The 25,518-nt window shown below is 42.5% G+C and overlaps 1 protein-coding gene across 1 annotated transcript in view; it reads left to right on the top strand.

The window, feature by feature from the left end:
• Positions 1 to 25,518, top strand: part of LOC307123458 (receptor tyrosine-protein kinase erbB-4-like) — a 259,218-nt gene that overhangs the window by 202,414 nt on the left and 31,286 nt on the right. The window contains exons 12-19 of the mRNA XM_079811989.1: positions 8,646 to 8,778; positions 14,203 to 14,296; positions 15,486 to 15,640; positions 18,517 to 18,561; positions 18,967 to 19,099; positions 21,310 to 21,432; positions 21,520 to 21,618; positions 23,673 to 23,858. Of these exons, the coding sequence (XP_079668115.1) occupies positions 8,646 to 8,778; positions 14,203 to 14,296; positions 15,486 to 15,640; positions 18,517 to 18,561; positions 18,967 to 19,099; positions 21,310 to 21,432; positions 21,520 to 21,618; positions 23,673 to 23,858 (968 nt within the window). The remainder of the gene's footprint in view (positions 1 to 8,645; positions 8,779 to 14,202; positions 14,297 to 15,485; positions 15,641 to 18,516; positions 18,562 to 18,966; positions 19,100 to 21,309; positions 21,433 to 21,519; positions 21,619 to 23,672; positions 23,859 to 25,518) is intronic.

The raw sequence follows: 25,518 nt of genomic DNA on the forward strand, positions 1-25,518 counted from the left end.
AACTTTGGTTTGCCCATAACCATTTTTTCAACTGGACTTTAAACGAGCTATATGTAGGGCATTCTCTCAGTGTTAGAGGAAGACTATTCCACAGGTTCCCACCTCGGACAGACAGGACCGTCTGACCGAAGGTGGTGTACCTGTGGGGTATTATCAAGTCTCCTCTGGTGGAGGCTCGCGTGGTCCACTGTGAAATTTCTTTAGTTTTGATAAAATCGTTCAGTGGTGGAGGAGCGAGGGAATGTAAAACCTAGTATATCAGACAGACCATTTTCAAATTGATCATATTTTGAAAATCCAATAGTCTATGTTTTTTTAAAACATGACAGTATTGGTGGGATAGCGATTTTTAATCAAATGTTTTTAAAGCCTTTTTATAGAGTTGCTATGGTTTGAAGTGTTGTAGGGTATGCAAGAGACCGTCCGGTTACGTATGTAACCCTCGTTCCCTGAGGAGGGAACGGAGACGTACGTTAGTGACTAACGAATGGGGGTTTCGCTTAGAAGCCAATCATCTTCATCGTATTCAACAGCGCCCAATGGCAGTGCCAATGCCATGGGCATGCGGAATTTGCATGCGTAACTCCGCCCCACCTCGTGGGTATATAAGGAAGTACGCTGCGAACATCGCATTATGTTACTGCTGCAGGAGCCAAGACTGAACTCCTCGCGTTCCAGGCAGCACAGCTGACGTGGCTAAGGAAACGTACGTCTCCGTTCCCTCCTCAGGGAACGAGGGTTACATACGTAACCGGACGTTCCCTTTCGTTCAGTCACTAAGACGTACGTTAGTGACTAACGAATGGGGGAACCTGTAAAACAGCGCCACTCAGCTGTCATCCAGTGCCCTGCGTAAGTGTGAGATCCCGCCACTTAAGGCCCTAGGACTCCCACTTATCACAGGATTACCAAGGTACACTGAGAAGCATATCCCAGTGAGGGAATGCCAAGGTGCCTACCGTAGGGAGGACTTAGAGAATACACATATGACCCGCTGAGGGTTGCATATGGAAGATCTCTAGGGTACCAGCCGAAGGTGGATTTTTAACCCTAGGGGTGGCAGGGACTTGCCAAGGGAAAGACACCTGCTCACTGAGGAGGCTTACGGTGGGAATACTCGTGTGGGGGTCGCCAGAGGGGAACCATGCACACGGAGCACCTGGCCGGACATGAGGGTCTGGGCTCGAAAGGGCAGACTGAACTGATGTCGGCGTCGACAGTGCTGGAGGAGCTCAGGGCTCTCGGGGAGCTCACCTGAGGAAAATATCGCACGTATCCAGTCATGGGAGTGGAATGGCGAGCAAGCGAAGACACCTGAGCGTGGTCCATTACCGGCCCCTCGGGGGGGCGAGTACAAAGTCGGACACTGGCTCCACTCGGAGATTGTAGAATCTGGCGAATGTGTTGGGTGTCGCCCAGCCTGCAGCTCTGCAGATGTCTGTTAGCGAGGCGCCATGCGCTAGAGCCCAAGAGGAGGCCACACTCCGGGTGGAGTGTGCCCTCACACCAAGGGGACATGGTCGACCTTGCTGCTGGTAAGCCAAAACAATGGTGTCCACCACCCAGTGAGACAACCTCTGCTTTGAGAGAGCACTTCCCTTCCGCTCTCCACCATAACAGACAAAGAGCTGGTCTGAGGTCCTGAAACACTGCGTCATGTCTACGTAGGCGCGGAGAGCGCGTACTGGACAGAGCAATGCCAAGGCTGGGTCTGCCTCCTCCAAAGGCAGCGCTTGCAGGTTCACCACCTGATCTCGGAACGGAGTGGTAGGAACCTTGGGCACATATCCGGGCCGGGGTCTCAGGATCACGTGAGAGTTAGCCGGCCCGAACTCAAGGCACGCTTCGTCAACCGAAAATGCTTGCAGGTCCCCGACCCTCTTAAGCGAGGCCAATGCGGTCAGCAGAGCCGTCTTCATAGACAAGAACTTAATCTCGGCCGACCGCAAAGGCTCAAAGGGAGGCCTCTGCAGAGCACTTAAGACTACTGAGAGGTCCCAAGAGGGAACGAGAGGAGAGCGAGGAGGATTCAGTCTCCTCGCTCCCCTCAGGAACCTGATGACCAGGTCGTGCTGACTTACCTTTTTGTCTCCCAGGAGATCGTGGTAGGCAGATATTGCGGCCACGTACACTTTCAGGGTGGAGGGAGACAGCCTTCGCTCCACCCCCTCCTGGAGAAACGATAGCACGGACCCGATCGGGCATTTCCAGGGGTCTTCTTGGCGGGAAGAGCACCATGTGACGAAGAGGTTCCACTTCAACGCGTAGAGACGTCGTGTAGACTCAGCTCTAGCGGAAGTGATGGTAGCGACCACCGCAGGTGGAAGGCTACTCAAACCTGCCGTGTCCCGTCCAGAAGCCACACGTGGAGCTTCCAGAACGCCGGACGCGGGTGCCAAAAGGTGCCCCGTCTCTGAGTCAGAAGGTCTGGTCTCAGAGGGATAGGCCAGGGAGGGGCTGTCGCAAGGAGTAAGAGTTCTGGGAACCAGGTCTGGCCGTGCCAAAGCGGGGCGACCAAGACGACCTGCTCCTTGTCCTCCCTGATCTTGCACAGTACCCGTGCTAGAAGGCTCACTGGGGGAAACGCATACTTGCGTAGCCCGGACGGCCAGCTGTGCGCCAGTGCATCCGTGCCGAGGGTGCCCTCGGTCAGGGAATAATACAGGGAGCAATGGGAAGAGTCCTGGGAGGCAAACAGATCTACCTGTGCGTCGCCGAACCGTTCCCATATCAGCTGGATCGTCTGGGGGTGGAGTCTCCACTCTCCGGGGAGAGGCTGAAACCGTGACAGCTCGTCGGCTGCACAGTTCAGGTCTCCAGGGATGTGGACAGCACGAAGGGACCTCAGGCGCTTCTGACTCCACAAAATGAGATGGCGGGCGAGTTGAGACATACGGTGGGAGCGTAGACCGCCCTGGTGGTTGATGTACGCTACTACGGCCGTGTTGTCTGTCCTGACTAGCACATGTTGACCCTTCAGCAACGCTCGGAAGCGGTGCAGGGCGAACCGTACAGCCAGTAACTCGAGGCAATTGACATGCAGAAGGCGCTGGGGTCCTGTCCAGGAGCCCGCGGCTGCTTGTCCATTGCACATGGCACCCCAGCCCGTGGATGATGCATCTGTTGTCACAACAACATGCCTGGAAGCTCGTTCTAAGGACACTCCGGTCCGTAGAAACTTGAGGTTCGACCACGGGGTGAGTGTCTGTAAGCAGGCCCGAGTCACTAGTACCCGGAGCGTGCCAGACCGCCATGCCCATCTCGGGACTCGATCGCGTAGCCAGTGCTGAAGCGGTCTCATATGAAGCAATCCGAGCGGCGTTACCGCGGCTGCAGATGCCATATGCCCCAGGAGCCTCTGAAAATGTTTCAGTGGAACCGCACTCTGGCCCTCGACTTGTCGAAGGGCAGTCAGCAGAGACTGCGCGCGCTCGCTCGAAAGCTGCGCGCACATGGCGACCGAGTCGATATCCATACCGAGAAAAGAGATCCTCTGCGCGGGGCAAAGTTTGCTCTTCTCCCAGTTGACCCGAAGGCCCAGACGGGCTAGGTGATGGAGCACCAGATCTCTGTGTCCGCAAACCTGCTCTCGAGAGGGACCCAGTATGAGCCAGTCGTCGAGGTAGTTCAGGATGCGGACCCCGTGCTGCCGAAGGGGCGCAAGGGCTGCCTCGGCAATCTTCGTAAAGACGCGAGGGGACAGAGATAGCCCGAATGGTAGAACTGCGTACTGATATGCCCGCCCCTCGAAAGCAAACCGTAGGAACGGTCTGTGTCGAGGCAAAATGGAGACATGGAAGTAGGCGTCCTTCAGGTCGATCGCTGCAAACCAATCGTGTGGACAAACGCATTCGAAAAGGCGTTTCGCTGTCAACATCTTGAACGGAAACCGGTGAAGGTAACGGTTCAGGATGCGCAGGTCCAGGATTGGCGTAGCCCACCGGTCTTTTTGGGTACAATGAAGTACGGGCTGTAAAACCCGCAATTCATCTCGGCTGGAGGGACAGGTTCGATCGCACCCTTCGCCAGTAGGGTGGCAATCTCCGCTCGCATGACGGGGGCGTTGGCCCCGATCATGGTGGAACGGACTCCCTGGAAGCAGGGAGGAACCCGTGCGAACTGAATCGCATAGCCGCGCCTGACGGTCCGCTCGACCCAGCGGGACAGCCCTGGAAGCTGAAGCCAGACATCCAGAAACTGCACCAGCGGGGTCATACGGTGTACAGACGTACCCGGTGTGGGCTTGCAGCGATGCAGCGTCACCGGCCCGGACATGGGAGGCTGTGGGGCGTCCCGGTGCGGGGGCACGGTTGACAGCTGCATCCTGACAGAGGAGACCAGGGAAGGACCAGCGTTCCACTGGGGTCTGCTCTGCCAGGAGGCTGGCGACAGAGTGGGATGCGAGTGGCGGGACCCGTGGGTGGCGCGCACCGTCATCACCGGACTCTGTGGGCTCAGGGATGGGAGTGTTAATTCTTTCTTTGACCAACATAGGGTGCTGCTGACCCGGGGGCCAGCAGCTGAACAAAGGATTCTCCCCCGGCCCTCCACCGGGGGAAGGAGTGGTCCTGCTACCATCTCCTCGAAAGAATTTCCCATCCCTGAGCCGTCCGTCTCAGGAGCGCCGCTTGGCCTGGCGTTTAGCGGGGCGCGGGGCGGCCTGAGGGGACTTGGACGCCTTCCTACGGCTTCCTCCGCGACCCGGCCCGGGTGAAGGCTGCTGCTTGGACCGGGTGGGAGGGGCGGGAGCCTTAGGAGGGCGTCCTCGGCGTGGAGCAGACTGAGTTGACTGCGCCGGCGGCGGGGTGGAGGCAGCAGCTGGCCGCCGGGGCAGTACGTGCTTAATAGCCTCAGTCTGCTTCTGGGCGATTGAGAACTGTTGGGCGAAGTCCTCAACCGCCCCGCCGAAGAGGCCGGCCTGGGATATGGGGGCATCGAGGAACCGGGTTCGCTCGGTGTCCCGCATATCGGCCAGGTTCAGCCACAGGTGACGCTCCTGGACCACATTTGTGGACATCACTTGACCCAGGGAGCGTGCGGTCACCTTCGTCGCCCGGAGAGCGAGGTCGGTGGCGGCACGCAGCTCATTTAAGAGCCCCGGATCAACTCCACCCTCGTGCATGTCCTTGAGGATCCTGGCCTGGTAGACCTGGAGGATCGCCATGGCATGCAGCGAAGCGGCAGCCTGCCCCGCGGCTCTGTGCGATTTCGCCACCAAGGTTGATGTGAATCGACAGGCTTTGGAGGGGTGCTTAGGATCACCACGCCAGGTTGAAGCGCTCTGAGGACACAGTTGCATCGCAACAGAACGTTCAACTGGAGGGACCCCAGTGTACCCTTTAGCTGCCGCCCCATCGAGGACGGAGAAGGCGGAGGAAGTCAGTGAACGGTCACGGGAAGACAACGGGGACTTCCAGGACCGCGTGAGTTCCTCATGCAGCTCGGGAAAGAAAGGTATTGAGGGCAAGGACTGACGGGTGTCAGCGCGAGCCCCCAAAAACCAATCATCGAGCCTTGAGCGTTCGGGACAGGGTGGAGGGTTCCACTCGATCCCTAAACTCGCGGCTGCCCGAGACAACATGGCTGTCAGCTCTGGATCTGACTCGGGCAATGCTGGCACGCCCGAGGGCGGCAGCACAGCCGAGTCGTCATCTCCAGAGGACTCGAGCCCACCTTGTGATGCGGTGATCGACATCGCATCCTCCTCTGGAGCGCCAAATGAGATGCGCGGGGGGGCCGGAGCCGGCCCCGCGATCTGCATCTGAACACTCGCGGGTTGCAATGTGCAAGACGGGGGTGTGGCCCGAGGCATGAGCGTCGGGGCTTTGTTCCACACCGTAACCGTCAAGTCACCCTGACCACCAGCCGAAGTACTGGGCCTCTGGGACTCAGTAGATCGGGGTGTGGTAGAGGGGACTCTCACTTCAGTACGAAGGTCATGGAGTCTTGACCGCAACATTGCGATGGTCATGTTCCCGCAGTGAGAACATGACTCATCCGCGAACGCTGTCTGAGCATGCTGAAAGCCCAAACATATCAGACAGTGTTCGTGCCCATCAGAAGAGGAAAGCAACCGACCACACCCAGAAGTACACGGACGAGACATCCTGAAAAGGACGCGTCACGTGTAAGCTCTTTTATGAGAGGAAGCTTCGCAGAGAACGCCGAAGCGCCCAGGGACCACACACCAGCTGTCTAGCGGACCACTGCGCAGATCAGCAGGCAGGCAGTATGATGATCACTGGAACGCGCCGTAACACCAACGCCTCTGGAAAGCTGCTCGTCTCGAAAGCTGTCGATGACTCAGATCAGGCTTGTAGGAGTGAAGAGATCCTCTTGGCTCCAAAGCAGAAACATAATGCGATGTTCGCAGCGTACTTCCTTATATACCCACGAGGTGGGGCGGAGTTACGCATGCAAATTCCGCATGCCCATGGCATTGGCACTGCCATTGGGCGCTGTTGAATACGATGAAGATGATTGGCTTCTAAGCGAAACCCCCATTCGTTAGTCACTAACGTACGTCGTAGTGACTGAACGAAAGGGAACAGGTAGTCAAGCAATAGTCAAAATGAGAAATAATCATTGAATAAAAATATGTTTTAGCAGCACCCACGGTTAAATTATTTTGAATATGTCTGAAATTTTGAAGATTAAATTTGACTACCTGTGCAACTTTTTTTACATGAGTTTTGAAGCAAAAAGTTTAAAAAGTTTACATTTGCAAATTATGTGTTTTCTAATCAAGCATTCACTACTTTATATAAATCTCCAGAACATAAATCTAAACATTGGTTAAATCTAGTTACAGTATCCTTGTTTCATTTTTATTGACATAGAGTTTTTACAGAAGAGATTTTGGATATTTGTCTTTATTGCTCCATAAATCAGAAGATATTGCCAAACAGCCAAAAAAATAATAATTTTAACCATATTTTTAGGAATAAAATATTATGTTGGGTTTCGATGTTTTATGGAGACTTTTCATAGACATAACTATTTTATACTGTACAGACTGTATATTCTATCCCCTAACCCTAAACCTACTTATCACAGAAAAACAGCATTTTTACATTTTTAAAAAACATCACTTAGTATGATTTATAAGCTGTTTACCTCATGGGGATGAAAAAAATTTACCCACAAGGACAAGGATTTTGGATATTATCCACATATTCCACATATATTGGATATATCTTTGTAGGGACATTTTGTCCTCATAACGTAGGGTTTACCTGAACCACACACATACACACACACACACACACACACACACACACACACACACACACACACACACACACACACACACACACACACACACACACACACACACACACACACACACAATTTGGAAATGCAGCCAATACAGTTAAGTCGATTTTTGAGTAGATTTGTGTACAATTGCTATTTTTTTATCAGGAGTTTTAGATGGTTGGTACTTTTGATTTTAAGTTTTTCTATTTTTTTATTTTGTGAGTCGTTGTGTTGTGTTGTGTTGTCTTGTGTTGTGTATAAGCTACTGGATGCTTTGAATTTCCTTCGGGATTAAAAAAGTATCAATCAATCCAATCAGTCAATCAATCAATAGTTCCATTTTAGCGCAATCAAATATACTTAAGTATATCTTTAGTTGGACTTCAGCACTATTTCCAGATAACTAAAGAACATTTAGTACAAAATAGTTGTTCCAGTTTAGCAGACTTTAAATATACCAATTTAGTACAATTTCAGGGTATTTATTTTAAGTAAATACATACGTGGATGTATTTGCAGTATACTTAGCATAAAATAAGTATATTTATTTTTCACTAGTGAACACATATACATATATGTCTTATCGGTCCTAAAAGTAGGATTTGTTGTCTTAATGCAAAACATAATTTATGTATTTTTTAATCTAATAAATGTGAGGCTGAACTTGTGAGATTTTATTGATAAGTATTGGCTAAATGATCTATAAAATTGTCCATCATAGACATCATAGGGTAATTGAGCATTAATAATTGACTAGTATATTAGGTTGGCCAGATTTAAATTTCAATATACTTCACCTTTGGGACACATAGGATATAAAGACAATCGTTTTACAGGGCAATATCTTATGTGTGATAAGAATTCACTGAACTGATGAAATGGGGAAGCACAGACTTATCTTTAATGGAGATGTTGACAGTTGCAGAACACTTCCCACAGTGCCACTGCCAAGCCGCACTTGATGTAATTAGTGTGATAATAAGTGTGTGGTGTGCAGGATCAATCGCGCTGTTAGCCGGCTCATCATTGGCCTCTTTTCCACACGACCGATCACAGTACCGGTAGTCTGATATCCCTGGATTATTCAACAGTCCTGATTTATGGATTCAGTAGCAATATCTAACCTCAGCCATATGTATTTAAAAAAATTGAAAAATGAACACAGACAGTTTTCTTTCTTATGTCAACATTTTTCCTATTGATAGTTGGCGAGGAACATATGGATGTTTAGCTGTACGTACACCAGGATATGGATGACCTCAAAGCCCGTAGACATGGTCTAAAAACCAAAAAAACTCAATGAATTGCATGGGGCCTTTAAATTTTTTTTTATTGTCTGCCCATATAATGTGCGTTTATGAGTGTAAAGTAATTTCTGTCTTCCGCAGCTCAACAAAAGATGGTTTGTGATTCGCTGTGTTCAGTGGAAGGATGCTGGGGTCCCGGTCCAGATCAATGTCTCTCTTGTAAATACTTCAGCCGGGGAAGGACGTGTGTTAAATCTTGTTATCTGTATGATGGGTGAGTAAAAGACAAATTGGACACAGACTTAAGATGATAAAGAAACGAGGACAAATATGATCTGCTGTGTCTAGAATTATGCTGAAATTTAAATGTACCTAGATTTACAGCAACAAGTTGCACTTGTTCTTTATTAGTACTCATTTTACGCATAGAAAAAAAAAGTATATGATGAATAGATACTGTTGTACTGTTGACAGTCATTTCTGACTTGACAATAATGCACCACAACTATCAGCCATGCAATATGCAGGATGAATATTATAAAAAAGATGGGATGCCAGACAATTGTTCTGCTTTTCGAATTTCTTTAACCATAAAAAAGAAACTAACGTGTAATTCATATAATCATTAATAAGAGTAATTGTAATCATTTAAAGGTGCACTATGTAACATATTTTCAGTAAAATATCCAAAAAACACTAGGCCAGTGTTCTATATTTTGTTCAGTTGAGTACTTAAAATATCCCAAATGTTTCCAATTTTTTGTAAATCGTGAGAAAACCGGGACGTGTGAGGGAGTCGCCTGTCAATTGCGTCATATCTGCGTTACCCCCGGTTTACGGTTTTAAACGCTTTACTCTTAATGCAGTGTGAATAGCAAGTGTCATAGCAGCGGCCGAGCAAACACACAGAGTAACGTCATAACATCATTTTAAACACACTCAAAATGTATCTAATATGATAAACAGAGCTGCGTTACCTCATGACCGGAAAAGTGGAAAAAGCGCCGGCGACTGTGGCATAATAAAAGTCCCGCTGCTCGCGAGGTGTGTGTTGCGTTCGTCTTGTTAACAATCACTCCTGCGGCCTTGCTCAGCTCCCACAACACTCAGTCCTGCTCTACTTCATACTACAGTAACGTTAATACTCGCATCCATGAACATGATTTCTGCTCAAGTCCTATCCTGACTCTTTTCCACCGGCTGTGAGGTGAAGACCACATGTCCCAAGATTATGCACTCAAACTTGGCGTCATCAAACTACGCCCTTTGTTTTGAATAGGCGACCTCTAGTGGACGTAAAAGTTACAAAGTGCACCTATAACCCTAAATCCATGACTGTTTCGCCAAACATTCTTACATATTTGGGTCTTTAGCGACCCGGATCTATATATAACATGGATAGATTTTTACCTGTCGAGTTAATATATAAAACTCCTGATATTAGAGTAACAATTACAGAAGAATAAAATAAAACATTTCGTTACCTTTTGGAGCTTGGAAGGGTTCAGTTTGAGCAGATGTTTTATACCATCATCACTGTCCTCGTCAGAGTTCATTTCCCAGTACATTCAGCATCTGGCTCATATTCGCCATCTCACGCATATCCTCAAAACTCATTTTCAACGTCTTCAAAAGAAATATTTTGATCACTGACAGCTTCTAGACCAGATCCATCATCAAGTGACAGTGACACTAATATTTGAATGTGTTCAGCACTTGCTCTGCAGTAAATTGCTGAGCCAGTTCAAGTTTTGCAGATTATAATTATTATTGTTTTGTTTTCTGTCTGAGGTAACTATGAGTGAAACGTCACTTCATCATTGTGTATCAGACATTGCCACCTTGTGGAAAAAAGGTGAATTGCACTTATTTCATCATTATAGATTCATTTATTATTGTGCAGAAAAAAAAATACAATCTTACACACCTCGGGTCCTATACAATTTTGACAAAAAACGAGTGGAAAAACAGGCATTCAATTATAATTTATAACCCAAGGTATGCATTTAAGGGTTATGCATACATTTTTGGATCAAAATCAATTTAAGACCCTAAGAAACTTAGGGCCAGATTTACTAACAGCTTGCTCTAGCTGTCAGGATTTACTAAAGACACGCATTGATAAATGAGCGCTAAATAGGTGTGGACAGCATTATTTTTGCAGCTGACCTTATTGCATATATATTTGTAGGAGTTTCCTTTTCAGGCGCAAAATTTATGGGAGGAGAGTATTTAAATGAATCACGCAAGGTGATTTACAAAGGTTTGCTCTTGTCTATTTACTGGTGTTTGCGCCATTATTTACTGACCAAAAAAGCATGTCTTAAACCAGACCCTAACGGGTAGATTGTGTTGGTCAGTATGCAAATGATCCGACTGCGCCTGTGTTCATTAATTTGCGTGTCGTCACGCGCAGAACTGCCCACTCCCATCAGCGCATTTATGGAATTGCGCTCTCACACTAATTTGCCCTGTTTAGTAAATCTGGCCCCTATATTCAAAAATCCAGTCGCGTTGCCAAGTTGACAATTTATGTTTTTTTACAGCCCAGTTACACAAATTCATTCTGCTAATCTTTCAACAATAAGACCCATTGTGTGGGCATCACTAGATTATTGGGTACAGCCATGGTTACAGCAGTATTTTTTTGTTTGTTTTATGAAGACTATATATCATTTAGATTGCTGTTCACCCCTAGTCACTTTGTAAACAGAATTGCGTACAAACTTCTGCCTTGGGGATTTGTGAGAAAAGATTAAAAGAATCAGAGAGAGGGATGGATTTCATCTAAAAGTTACTAGTCTGAACGCAGAAAGCAGCAGCTCAGTGTCTGGCCGGTGCTATTGCACAGGCCAAAATCCAGCTAATTGTTCCTCGGCCTGTCCCAAGTGTGCTCAGAACACACTGCCATCTGTGAATGACAAAGAGGAAACACTGATCTGACAACAAATTTACATTCTGGTCCACTGGGACCGTCAGAGAAGAGCTCTTTGGTTGGCACTGCTTTCTGGTGTAGTCATTAAACAATGGCAACTCTGACCAACATCTGAATAGGATTCCCCGTGGCAGAAAAATGTAATTTAGTTCCTAACAATAATCAGCTGTGGGGGAGTGTCATATTTTAGAGAATGAACCGGGGTCTCATTACACTCAATTAATTGTGCTCTAAATCAGCTGCTGTTGTGTGGAGTCTGTGAATGGGGATGTGCCAAACAGCTCCAGTTGCTCAAGCAAGAGTTCAGACCTGAGAGCAGCGCTGTGTATTTTTCCTGAAGTAATTGGGGTTAGAGGTTCTGATTACTTTAGAGAATCAATTTAAGTCAATTTAATTAAAATCCATTTGACAGTTGTAGGTATACTGTAGGTAGAAGCCTTGGTAGATAGTTCTGATTCCAATTATTTAGAGAATCAATGTAAATTATGTTTGCTGGATTCAGTTTTAAAGTGTAACTTCAGCGATTTTCAACTTGCTTTGCATTGTTACAATGTTGGTAGTATATGTAAATGAACAATGTTTTCCTTTCGAGAGAACACAACTAACGCTATTGGGATGTGTCCTGTGGAACCCGGTGTCTGAGGCACGTGTAACAGCACGATATTCATGGCCGACGCACTTGTGGCTGCTACTTTAGGACTGGGGCAGTCGTTGCCTCCCTTACGGAAAGAAAATACATTTCCCTATACGTATATGAATGATCAATATATTAAATGATATAATGGTATATTTGAAGCTATACATAATAATACATTGTGTTAATATATTACAATACATTGAATAATACACAAGGAATTGCCGCTTTTCATATATTGAAAAATATGTGACTATATATTTACTAATAATATATGTAATTTTATATTCAGTAATACACTTCATAATATATAGATTTATATGTGATCAGATATGCTGCATGTGTTTAATATATTGCAGATATCTTTACTTATGCGGTATAAACACATATATAGAGAAATATATAATGCAATATATTTCTTATATTTATATCTACTTACATTATACATATTTCATATTTTCAAGCTAGTTGACAATAGCACAAGCATACCTGCATGTACTAAAATATTTAGGAAAGCCAATCGTCAGCCTAACCACAAGCTCTGCTCTTCAAAACAAAGGTAAACCCAAAATCTCAAACCAGAAAATCTTTTAAATTACAAAATAATTCAACTTAAAACACTAACAAATCTCCCCCTATATTAATATTGAACAAAACATGTGAAATAGCACTTAATTTTAACATTTAACTCTCTTCTAACAGTCAGAAACAAAGGGAAATAGAAACATGCGGGGAAGTAGAAATCTGCTGTAACTCATTCTGTGAATGTGTGTATGTGTGTACAATACATTCACATTTATATGGGAACATGTTTGTGAAATATATGTACACAATAAAGGATAACACATTAAGTTGGCTGGCAAAGTGGATAAAACTTTATGAATATAAAATGTAATGCTATTTTTGTCTTCATTTCTAAATATTTTATATGCAGCAATATCTAGCCATTCATGGTCAATGCATATATTGCAGTATATTGAACAAATATAAGGATTAGTTTCTCAAATGGAAATGTATTATGCAATATATAACATTATATTTTAATTTAATTTAATTTTTATTTTTTTCTGTAAAGGCTAATAGTTAGAGAGTCAGACTTGTAACCCGAAGGTTGCAGGTTAGATTCTCAATACCGGTAGGAAAATGTAGGTGGGGGGATTGAATGAATAGCGTTTCCTTCCACCCTCAATGGACAACATTTGCAGCCTTTTGCCACTGCCTACAACACACTGGATCCTTCGCTAGAAACTAAAAATAACTCACTCCCATTAAACGTTTACTCTTTGAATTCTTGCACCCCAATACAAGTTGACACCATTGTGTATAAAAGTTTGCTAAGAAGTATTTCCTACTAAAGCAAGGCAGTATTTGACTCAGCAGACTTGTAGGAGTGGCTGAGAATGGCAACATGGCCAGGGCATTATGTGTGTTGAAGTTACGTTGGTTTAGGGCATCACATTAGCACCCACATTATGACCACAACATTTTCCAGTGTGAGGAACTTCAAACTGTGAGTGCTCGTACACTCGATTTCCGATGTTTTAAGATCTTGGCGGTTTCTTTGATCCTCACTCTGTTATTGACAAAGCACCATCTTTTCCTGTTTTGCATCTTTCCCGCCTCTCAAAATTTCCCTCTGAAACATGGGCTGATGGAAACGAACAAAGGAAAGGGTATTGATGGCTCTGCTAGGCAGCTCCTCTGCCGTATCTCCCGCAATCTGAGCTGCCATCTGCTTAGATAAAATTTAAAGAGGACTGTTTGTTCTATCCTCTCAAACCAGTGCCGAGAAAGATTTTTCTAATTAAAATGCCATTATTTTTTCATGGATCTTACTCAGTCGACTAGCATATTAGCCAAGTTCTCGCCAGTGTGTGAATGTAGTGTCTGCGGTTCAGTTGGCCATGGTTCAAGAAGACATGGAGGATGAGGATGCTGTATGTGTTGTTACTGAGAAAATACGTCATGTACTTTGACTAAAATGCTTTTGACTGATTGACATGATAAAATAAGAATTAAAGGAATATTTACAAGACAATTGTTCATGCATACACAGCCAAATATGGTTGTTACAAAATAGAAATAAAATAATAACTGTCTGAATATTTCTATTTGTTTGTATGTTTTAGAGATGTTCGAGAGTTTGCCAATGGATCTGTGTGTGTGGAGTGTGATAGCCAGTGTGAAAAGGCTGAAGATAAAACTCTTACCTGTCATGGCCCTGTAAGTAAACCAATCAGTGCTATTTACTGTAAAATAAACATCATCAGATCATATAAACATGATCATCAAATTAACTTTCTTAAATTATCCAAAAAAATTAATAAATAAATAAAATGTATTAAAGGGATAGTTCACGCAAAAATGAAAATCACCCCATGATTTACTCACCCTCAAGTCATCCTAGGTGTATATGACATTCTTCTTTCAGACGAACAAAATCGGAGTTATATTACAAAAGTCCTGGCTAATCCAAGCTTTATAATAGCAGTAATTGTTGCTCTGTTTTTGAAGTCCATAAAAAATGCGTTGGTCCGTCAAATAACTGCTCCACACGGCTCCGTGAGGCTAATAAAGGTCTTCTGAAGGGAATCGATGCGTTTGTGTAAGAAAAATATCCATATTTAAAACTTTATACAGTAAAGTTTCGGCCGCTCGCCTTCCGTATTCAATTTATGGAAAAATTGTTGAAAGTGCCTCTGCCAATCAAAGGCTTACGTTACCAGGTACGCTCGTCAGACGTCGCGTACGCATCTTAAATTGCGAGAAGGCACTTTCAACACTTTTCCACAGAAGGCGATCAGCTGGAACTTTACATAATAAACTTTTAAATATGGATATTTTTCTTACACAAAGAATGCCTTCTAATTTTACTTCACTACTTAAGCCCTACCCACCCTCTTTTTTTTTTTTTTACTGTAAATTAAGTTAACAGTACTCTATTTTTTTTTTTTTTGTAAAACATAAAATGCAAGTGCTGTGGTTTTAAACTTGAAATGATGAACAAAGCTGTCAGCTTCTTAAGATAACCTGCTGTCCATCTCAATTCCTAAGCTGCATAATTAGCAAACATCAGAGCTGCCAGAGAATGTAAGAACTCGCCCAACCATGTGACAACCACTTCAAAATGGGCAATTATTTAGATCAAATATGTATGAATTTGTTTATGTTTTCAACACCACTATGGCTTAAGTAAAACTTTAATTGCAGTGTAATGTTGCTCAAACTCACAAGAAAGTACCAAAATATGATAGGTGCATAAAATATAACCGTGCTTCTTTTGGGATAAGCATCAATATAACATTGTAAGTAGTTTATTTTCTTTTATTTGTCCCTCTTGAGTTGTCAAGTACGACTCCTAAAGACAAATGCTTTGTAGATGATTTTCCTGCATTTTGTCTGCATGGTTTAGGGTCCAGATCACTGTGAGAAGTGCTTGCATCTGAAAGATGGGCCCAACTGTGTGGAGAAATGCCCTGATGGTCTGCAGGGAGCAAACAGCTTCATCTTCAAATATGCTGAGACCAACAACGAGTGCCATCCCTGCCACCCCAACTGCACCCAGGGGTAAGTATCTGCCTGTATGCATGTCTGCCTTTTCCTCCAGGCCGGCACTACTCAACGCAAAGAGACTTTTTTTGAAGCCCTGTGATTATATCATCATCATGGCAACTGCAGTAATTACATTACAAACATCTTTCCATGTCTTCTTGCGTTGGTAATAAGGAGCAAGTTATAAATACCATGTGATAAACACCATTAAGGTAGAAATTTGACGATGTTGACAGCAATTTTGAACATGGCTTAGTTTAGGATGCTATTATATGATCAGATCTGCAGTAAATATAGTAATATTCTATTCAATTCAACTTTGTTTCCAGACTCAAGGTCCATAAGAGAGGAAACAACAACCAACACAACATTTCATATAATACAAAAACATTTAAAAGAGACATTTATACCGCTATAATTGGTAAGATATTATGTAAGCTGTGTAAGATATTATTTACCATTTAAAATAATGTTTTCTGTTTTGATATATTTTAAAATGTATTTTTTTCTGTGATGCAAAGCCAGTCTTCAGTGTCACATGATTCTTCCTAAATCATTCTAATATGCTGATTTGTTGCTCAAGAAATATTTCTTATATTATTATCAATGTTGAAAATGGTTGTGCTGCTTAAAGGGATAGTTCACCCTGAAATAAAAATAAAGACATCTTTTACTCACCCTGCTGTTGTTCCAATGACCTATGTTCTTCTATCTTTTCGGACCTCAAAATCAGAAAAAAACGTCCTACACGCGCTCTTACATATAATGGCAGTGAATGGCGACCAGGCTAAAACTTTACGAAAAGCATACAAAAGTATCACACAATGATACAGTGAGACGTGTGCCATATATGGAAAGTTTTCAGGAGGCATATTATAAGGTTTTGCTTGAAAGAAACCTTATTATTCAGTCAAAATACTGAGCTCGGCCATTACTCTGTGCGCAGACCCGTGCGAGCCGTCAACAGCCGCACTGTTGTCATTGTACCCAGGGTACAATGACAACAGTGCGGCTGTTGACGGCTCGCACGCACTCACGGGAACGCGCACAGAGTAACGGCCGAGCACACACGCACCATTTTGAGAAATCATGCTCAATAGAAACAAACGTGACTCTTGTCTCTTCTATAACGTAAATAATACGAAATAATACAATAATACTAATAATAAGATAAACCTCCTGAAGTGATTGTTGTGTACCGGTTGTCATGACAACATTGCGTGAGTGGCTGCTGACGGCTCGCACGCACTCACAGGAATGCGCACAGAGTAACGGCCAAGCTCAGTATTTTGACTGAATAATAAGGTTTCTTTCTTGCAAAACCTTATAGTATGGCTCCTGAACACTTTCCATACATGGCGCGTCTCACTGTATCGTGTGATACTTTTGTATCATTTTTGTAAAGTTTTAGCCTGGTTGCTATTCACTGCCATTAAGAGCGCGTGCAGGAAAAAAATTCTGCTTTTGAGGTCTGAAAAATATAATTGGACATAGGGCATTGGAACAACAGCAGGGTGAGTAAAAGATGTATTTATTTTTATTTCAGGGTGAACTATCCCTTTAATATAATATTTTTGTTGAATACTATTTATTAGAAATAGAAGACTTTTGTAACAAAATACTGATAATAGATTTGATCATAATGCACATCACACATACAGTAGCCTCCTCGCTTTTATATAAAATAATTGTTTTAAAACTTGACTCCTGTGTGGCACCTGAGCTTTCAGAAGTTCACTAGCCCTGCTCTAGGCAATTCTTTTACTCCTTTTCATCTTGGAAATCCCATTGATGCCGGCATTCATTCAAAACAGCCCAATCTACATGTAACTATCTAAACTTTAACTGCCCAGTGGGATGACAAATTTGGGTGCAGTTCCACAGACCTTCTGTGTCACATTCCATAGATCTGAGGCAGATCCTGCTGTGCATGGACACACTAGAGACATCCACCCAGTCTGGGCCTTTGTTTTGTTCTGGTCTGTCTTGGCTCTCAAATCAAAGCTCTTGCAATGCTCTAGGACACCGTAGCAAAGCTCTTGCGATCCCTTCATGTTGTGGGTGACAGTCATTGCCGCTGGTTACTGTCAAGCTTAGGCTCTTCAGCACTGTTCTCTATGATTACTGAACACAGTCAGTACTGTCACGATGCTCCAACATGCCTTGTGTCTGAATGTAAAGCTCTTGAGATGATACCAGGCTACACTGAAGCTCATGGAAGAGGCTAACGCTAGATAGATGACTAGGTAGATCAACGTTTGACATGGTACACATTTACTGTTCAAAACCTTGGGCTTGGTAAGATTTTTTTTTAGGATTTTGAAAGTCTCTTATGCTCACCTGTGTTTATTTGATGAAAAATGACAGTAAAAACTTATATTGTGAAATATTATTACTATTTAAAAGAACTGTTTTCTATTTGAATATATTTTAAAATGTAATTTATTCCTGTGATGCAAGGCTGAATTTTCAGCATCATTACTCCAGTCTTCAGTGTCACACGATCCTTCAGAAATCATTCTAATATGATGATTTGCTGCTCAAGAAACATTTCTTATTATCAATTTTGAAAACGGTTTAACCTGCTTATTTTTGTAGAAACAATGATACAGTTTTTCTGGATTCTTTGATGAATAGAAAGTCCAAAAGAACAGCATTTATTTGAAATATTGTTTTTATAACCACGTCTTTATGGTTTATTTTGATCAATGTAATGTCTTCTTGCTGCTCTTAAAAAAAACTAACCCCAAACTTTCAGTAGTGTACATGCAACAAGCTATTAGACTATATCATCATCATCATCATCATCATCATCATCATCATTTTTAGTAGTCTTTATTGTAGCAATAATATTTGAATTATTATTTTCGTTCTGCTTTTCTGTATCACAGGTGTACTGGACCCCGGATTCAAGATTGTATTGGGATGCTGGACAGGTAAATGCCTATATACTTTATGCTAAGAAATCAACTGAATACATTTCAAAACATTACAAAATCTTTCCAACTTAAGAACTCTTCATATTTGTTGTGCATAGAATGTATCTTGACTGTATGATCATTAGGTGTTATGATTTGAAAGAGCATGGCACCATTATTGGAAAAGCAGTAGGCCTTCTAAAAAGTTAGCACCTTTTTCTTCACTTTTTTTTTTTTAAATATATTAACATAAAAAGAATGGTACAGCGAGCATGTTTCAATAGAGCTGATAATGTCATTTTCCTTTCAAACTATTAATTAGTTTAGATACTCAAATATATAGTTGGGTCCTTCTTTTAAAATGCCAATACAATCTAAAATGAAAAACTTTATTATGTTTTAAATCCTTGTGTTTTCCTCCAGGACTCCTCTGATTGCAGCCGGGGTGATTGGGGGGATGTTTGTGGTCGTAATCGTGGCACTCGGATTTGCTATATTTTTCCGTCGGAAGAGCATCAAGAAGAAAAGAGCTTTACGCCGTTTCTTAGAAACAGAGGTGAGAGCTAAAAATCTGCCAACGTTTAAAATGAGTTTGAATAATTTGAATGCGGTGCATTCATTTTATAAACATGTGATATCAGGAGACACAGTCCGGGAAAAAACTGCAGACAGAAAGCATGGCCATTGAATTTGGTGTTGCGGTGCATGGACAGGTCTGTGGGCTCTATAGCCAGTCTCAATTTTCCATTTGAAAGCGCCTCTCTCACTTCAATGGTGGAAAACCTCAAATGGAATAATGGAGATCTTTTTCAGATCCTTAAATGGAAACTTATAAAAGTACTTTAAAATTCTATGCAGCCAGTATGTGTGTGAGTGTGTGCATTTGATATAAAGTCAATATTATGGAATCTGCAGTTGTGTTTAGGGAGTGTATAGCACCAAATTGATCTACTGTTTCAGTGCTTCTTGTAGATAAATCTATGCAGGATGTAGATAAAAATGTTGCAGGATTATTTGCTGTTCAGTCAGGTCCACTTAAGTCAAAAACACCATAGACAAACTTAGTCAACTTTTTATTGGCATATTTTGCAAAAATGTACATTTGCGATATGGCTCTGTTCTAAATTCCCCATCCCTTCATGAGCTCCATGAAAAGCCAAAACAGGGAACAGTGGCCGCTTCTGGGGACAACCTCACTTTTTTTTTTAACTGGGAGGGCAGCGTAAATCCCCCAATGAGAACAGAGCATGCCTCAATGACAACAGAATGACATTGATTAAGTTAAACACAAGTTCGAGGAGCTGGGGTGGAGGTGGGTTGCAAAGCAGCGTGCAGTGGAAGTAGCCAAGCCGGCAGACTGCACTGAAGCTACACTTAAGTAAGGCTTCCATAGGAATCGGATCAGCTGATATGGGTGGAGTTGGAATTTTTCCAATCAGCTGATAGCGGAGCTTGACTACGGGCCTGCCTGAACTAACACAGAATGCTTGATTTGTTTCTTTTGAAAGACATAAAACACTCAATATTACTCAGGACTAATAATAAACTATTTCGAAATAGGGTCTGTCCATAGCAACCATTATGACATTGGGCTGTTTTGTTGTAATGGTGGTTCTGTCACCCATATTAAAGAGTCGAAATCTAAGGAAAAGTATAGCAATCTGAACTCGGGGGACAAGAGCATATGTGCAGGAATATATGGATGCAGTAGCTCACATACTGTAGATAATGAGGTTCAAAAATATGAAGATCCTTGAAGGTTAAAAGAAGTACTTTGAACTGAATACATGATGAGGTGGGCAACCACTGCAGAATGATATGAAAAGCAAGTTGTAAATGTGAGAAGTCTAGCAGCTATGGTGTGCATGCTTTTTAAAGGTATTGCAAATTGGCAAAAGTTTTAGTGGCAAGGCAAATGAAAACAGATTAAGGGGCCATTTAATCATTTTAAATTATTTTAAATAGTCTTTAATCATTGCATTCGCGTTTTGCATCTTTTTGCATCTCATGCATGACACACCATTCTAAAAACGCAGCACTCAAGTTAAAATAAGACTTTTTAACTGCAAAAACGTGTTCTGTGAATGGCCCCTGGAATGGAACATTGAACTGCAAATAAAGAATTTAATGAAGCAAATGCATTGCAGTTTGGGATTTTGGGCTGAGAAAGGACTGAACGTGATGTTTTCATCACAAAAATCTAGTGATTGCGGGGTCCTAAAATCTTTATTGAGGGAATATGAACTTGGAACTTGGAAAGTGACTTGAAAAGTCTTGAAAAGATTTTGGGTCAAATTAAATAGAGTGCTGCAGGGATGATGTCAAAACCCGGAAGACTAATTCCTCAGTGGTTTCCTCAAGATTTTCCTATTGGTGCTTATAATGGGTTTTTTTCAATTTATGAGAAAAATAGGGTCTGTGGTAAACATAACTTGACGAGACTTGGATGTTTTGTTCTACAACAACAGAAACGTTACATTGCAGAGCAAAATGTCCAAGTTATGTTTACCACTGACATTATTTTACTGGTGAATTGAAAAAAGAAGGAAATAATCTCTGTTATAAACACAAGTTTAGCTAGAGAAGTAAAGACGACGAGATAAAAGAAAAAGCAGTGCAACTTAAATTGGCAAAAGACATTTGTATATGATGACGATGAAATCATACAGTGCATAATGGTACCAACCAGTGGCTGGCAGATGAAACTCGTTGTAGTTATTATGTATGAATTTGTGATTATGTTAAATAATTATGTTTTTTGAGCAGTTGGTGGAGCCCTTAACGCCGAGCGGCACAGCTCCAAACCAGGCCCAGTTACGTATACTGAAGGAGACGGAGCTCAAGAGGGTCAAGATCTTGGGAACAGGAGCCTTTGGCACAGTTTACAAGGTACTACATTCACTTTTATGATTCATGTGTTTATATGAGTTTTACGTGTTTCATCAACTTCTGCTGCTGTTTATTTTTTTTTATAAGGGAATCTGGATTCCAGAGGGGGAAACAGTGAAGATTCCAGTGGCCATAAAGATACTCAATGAAAGTACAGGACCTAAAGCCAATGTGGAGTTTATGGATGTGAGTCATTTATAATTAAACCTCACTTTACATTTTACCATCATTTGCAAAATAACAGACAAGTGAATGAATTTACTGAGAATGTCCATATCGCCAAACAGTGCAATTCAAATAACACAATCTAATTTCTGGCAATTACATGCATTTTTGTATACATTTAGCGTTAGATGAATATAACTAAATAACTTAAACTCTTGCTTTTGAGGTCATATGGGCTTTAAGTTGATATCTTAGTGTAACAGAGGCCAGCTAGTAGTCGCTGTGTGAGTAAACCTCACTCCTCTGATCTCAAGAGACACTCTTGCGACCGATGCTAGAGGTTGCAGCCTTGAGCCTCCTTGTTAGAGCGTCCGACACTCTTGCCGGCGGACCCGGGTTCGAGCCCCGCTTGGAGCAGGCGATTTAGACAGGAGGGGTTACATTAGCAACATGCAAATGTTAAAGGCAGCTGTTTGTACTGAACTCAAGGGGAGCTTTCCATGGATAATAATTTTTTAAACCAGGCTCATTTTGCGTTTAATTGATGTATCTCAATTATTGCATAAATATACACGATAGTTAAAATTTTGATGTCACTACAATTTTGAATGAAGTCTCTTATGCTCACCAGAGCTGCATTTATTTGATCGAAAATACAGTAAAAATTGTGAAATATATTAAAATGTTTATATATTTGCCAAATGTAATTTATTCTTGAAATGCAAAGCTGAATTTTCAGCATCATTACTCCAGCAACAAATCAGCATATTAGAATGGTCTCTGAAGAATCGTGTGACACAGTTGCTTAAGATTTTTGTGGAAAACGTGATTGTCATAATTGTTTAATGAATAGAAAGTTTAAAAGAACAGCATTTATTTGAAATGGAAATCCTTTATTACATTATACATGTCTTTACTGTCACCTTTGATCAGTTTAATGAATCCTAAAAGGATGAATAAAACTTTTATTAAAAATAATAAATTATACCATGATATACCAAGTATAATTTAATAAAATCTTAATGACCCTAAACCTTTAAACACTGTAACTGCACGCTTTCTCTTTGTTGTATATAGTTTTTTTATAAGATTGTGAAAAATATATATAAAGAAAACATATTAAAGGTCACACTTATGACCTTTAAGCTTTCTTCACTTAGTATGTTTTGTGATCTGACACTGTGCTCAGTAACACGTTCACTGTGCTTCTATGAGATGAGAGAAAGTGAAACTGAATCCTCAGATTATACATTTCTCTTGCAGGCATGCTGGGTCTCTCTTATAGTTTTGGAGCAGTTTTGATGCTGATTCAATTATGGTATCCCGATATGTATTGTATCATGAGGGAGTGGGCGAGTACTAATTGGACCTGAGTTCACATAATGTGTAATGATTGAAATGATCCATAGTGTTGATGAAAACAGCACATTCCCGGTGTTTCTGGGACGTGTTCTGTGTGAATGGCCCCTAAGAATGGAACATAGAGCTGCAAATAAAGAATTTAACGAAGCAAATGCATTGCCGTTTTGGATTTTGGGCTGAGAATGGACTGAACGTGAGGGTTTCATTACAAATATCTAGTGATTGCGGGGTCCTAAAATCTATATTGAGGGAATATGAACTTAGAACTTGGTTTGGGATTATAAGCAATTCCACAGACTTCTTTAAAAGTCTCCAAATTTTGGGTCAAATTAAATAGAGTGCTGCAGGGATGATGTCAAAACCCGGAAGACTAATTCACTAATAATTGGTGCTTATAATGGGGTTTTTCAATTTATGAGTAAAATAGGGTCTGTGGTAAACATAACTTGACGAGACTTGGATGTTTTGTTTTACAACAACGGAAACGTTACATTGTAGAGCAAAATGTCCAAGTTATGTTTACCACAGACATTATTTTACTCGTGAATTGAAAAAAAGAAAGAAACAATCTCTGTTATAAACACAGGCTTAGCTAGAGAAGTAATGGCGACGAGATAAAAGAAAAAGCTGTGCGACTTACATAGGCAAAATACATTTGTACATGATGACAATGAAAACAGCACATTTCCAGTGTTTCTGTTTTTGTCCTCCAGGAGGCATTGATCATGGCTAGCATGGAGCATCCTCATTTAGTGCGTCTGTTGGGGGTCTGCTTGAGTCCCACTATTCAGCTGGTAACTCAACTCATGCCCCATGGCTGCCTGCTGGACTATGTTCACGAGCACCAGGAGAACATCGGCTCCCAGCTGCTGCTCAACTGGTGCGTGCAGATTGCAAAGGTAAGAGTTCCCATAAAAGAACGTGTTTTGGTCTTTGTTGTTGACCATGTATTTTGAAAAACATTGTCTGAAATAATGAATCTCTACATACCCTTCCCAGAATTCATAGTGAGTGCACTATACTTGATTTTCTAAGATTTTTCTTTTATATACTGAATGCATATCTGCAGGCTTCCTGAGCCACTAAACACTTGCTTTAGCTCAGTCGGGCACCACATCAAACACAAGGACGTTCTTAGAAGTACTTAGAAGGAAGAAGCTCTGGTGTATCATGCGTCAAATGAGTGCACCTGCCCCCCTACCATGTTTAAAAAGAAAATCTTCTTTCATCAGATCTGTGATTGAAACATTAAGTAATGGACTGGTGTATAAAGGAGTTCAAGGAAAATATCCTCAGTTACCCGATAGGCTTTCCATTTTCCTACACAGAACTGCATGAAATATTTATTTGTCATCATTTTATTCTACCCGTTGAGCTGTTGTGCGCAAGTTGAAGTCCAGTTTGTATCATTTGCCAATCGAGTTTCTTACTCCAGTACTGTTATTCCCTGTCTATCTATAATATCGGTAGTTGAGTTTTTTTGTTTTGTTTTTTGACATAAATAAATACTTTTAATCAGCGAGGATGCATTAAAGGGTAACTCAACCCTAGGTCAGAGCCTAACTCCACCCACTTGCAATATTTGCAATATTTATATCGCCCCAGCGGAGACAGAGGGGACGAACCGAGGGTGGGGCTGAGCGGAGGGCGTGCACCTGAGACCCGCAGTGACGGATTGATTGACAGCTGTCAGACCTGCAAAGATGGAGAATGACTGGAGTGACGCCAGTAGCTTTGCAACAGAGCGGTCATTCGAAGTAGAGGACTTTTCTCCCCCACTTTCACCTGAAGTGGAGGAGGGTGAATTGTCTGTAGACACAGGGCCAGAGCCTTGTCAATGCGAGCCGCTGGCTCAAACTGCGTTAACTCCGATGCCGACGATGCTAGCGAAGCTTCAGCGCAAGAAAGAATGGGACCACTGACCTAATCTATGAACAGTCAAATCCTTATACTGGATGCCACTAAAAATAGTTCAGATACATGCAATGTATTTTCATTCAAATTAACTGAATCAATAGGCAGTGCAGGACCAATAAATTCAAACCTAATAGCTTATTATAAACAGATTTCCTCAAATAAAAGTTAGACTATAGCTGTGTTTTCCAGAGGTCGCATTCGAAGGCTGCATGAGTCATCAAGGCTGTCTCATTTCAGAAAAGTAAAGGTCCTTTCACACTGGACGCGATTTTGACATGCGGTGGTTTTATTTTTTGATCAGCTGTTTGTGTAATGAGTGCTTCCACACCGAACGCAAATGTGCTGTGCATTGAACTCGTGAAGATTGTGGAAGCCTTCCTCCGTGAAATGTGCAGCTGGATCCGCGCGCGCGCCCGTCGTGCATCCACACACTGGTAGTGTTTGTCTTGCGCAGCTGACATTGTGCAAATCCTGCACTGAACTCGTGAAGATTGTGGAAGCTTTCCTCCGTAAAATGTGCAGCGGGAGCCGCGCGCGCCCGTCGTGCATGATTCACACTGCCAGTGTTTGTCTCGCGCAGCGGCTCGTGAATTGCAAATACAGACGAATATTGTCCATTATGTCACATTTTCCAGTCTTCTC

The sequence above is a fragment of the Gobio gobio genome (assembly GCF_949357685.1).
Source record: "Gobio gobio genome assembly, chromosome: 3".
Classification (NCBI taxonomy): Eukaryota; Metazoa; Chordata; class Actinopteri; order Cypriniformes; family Gobionidae; genus Gobio; species Gobio gobio.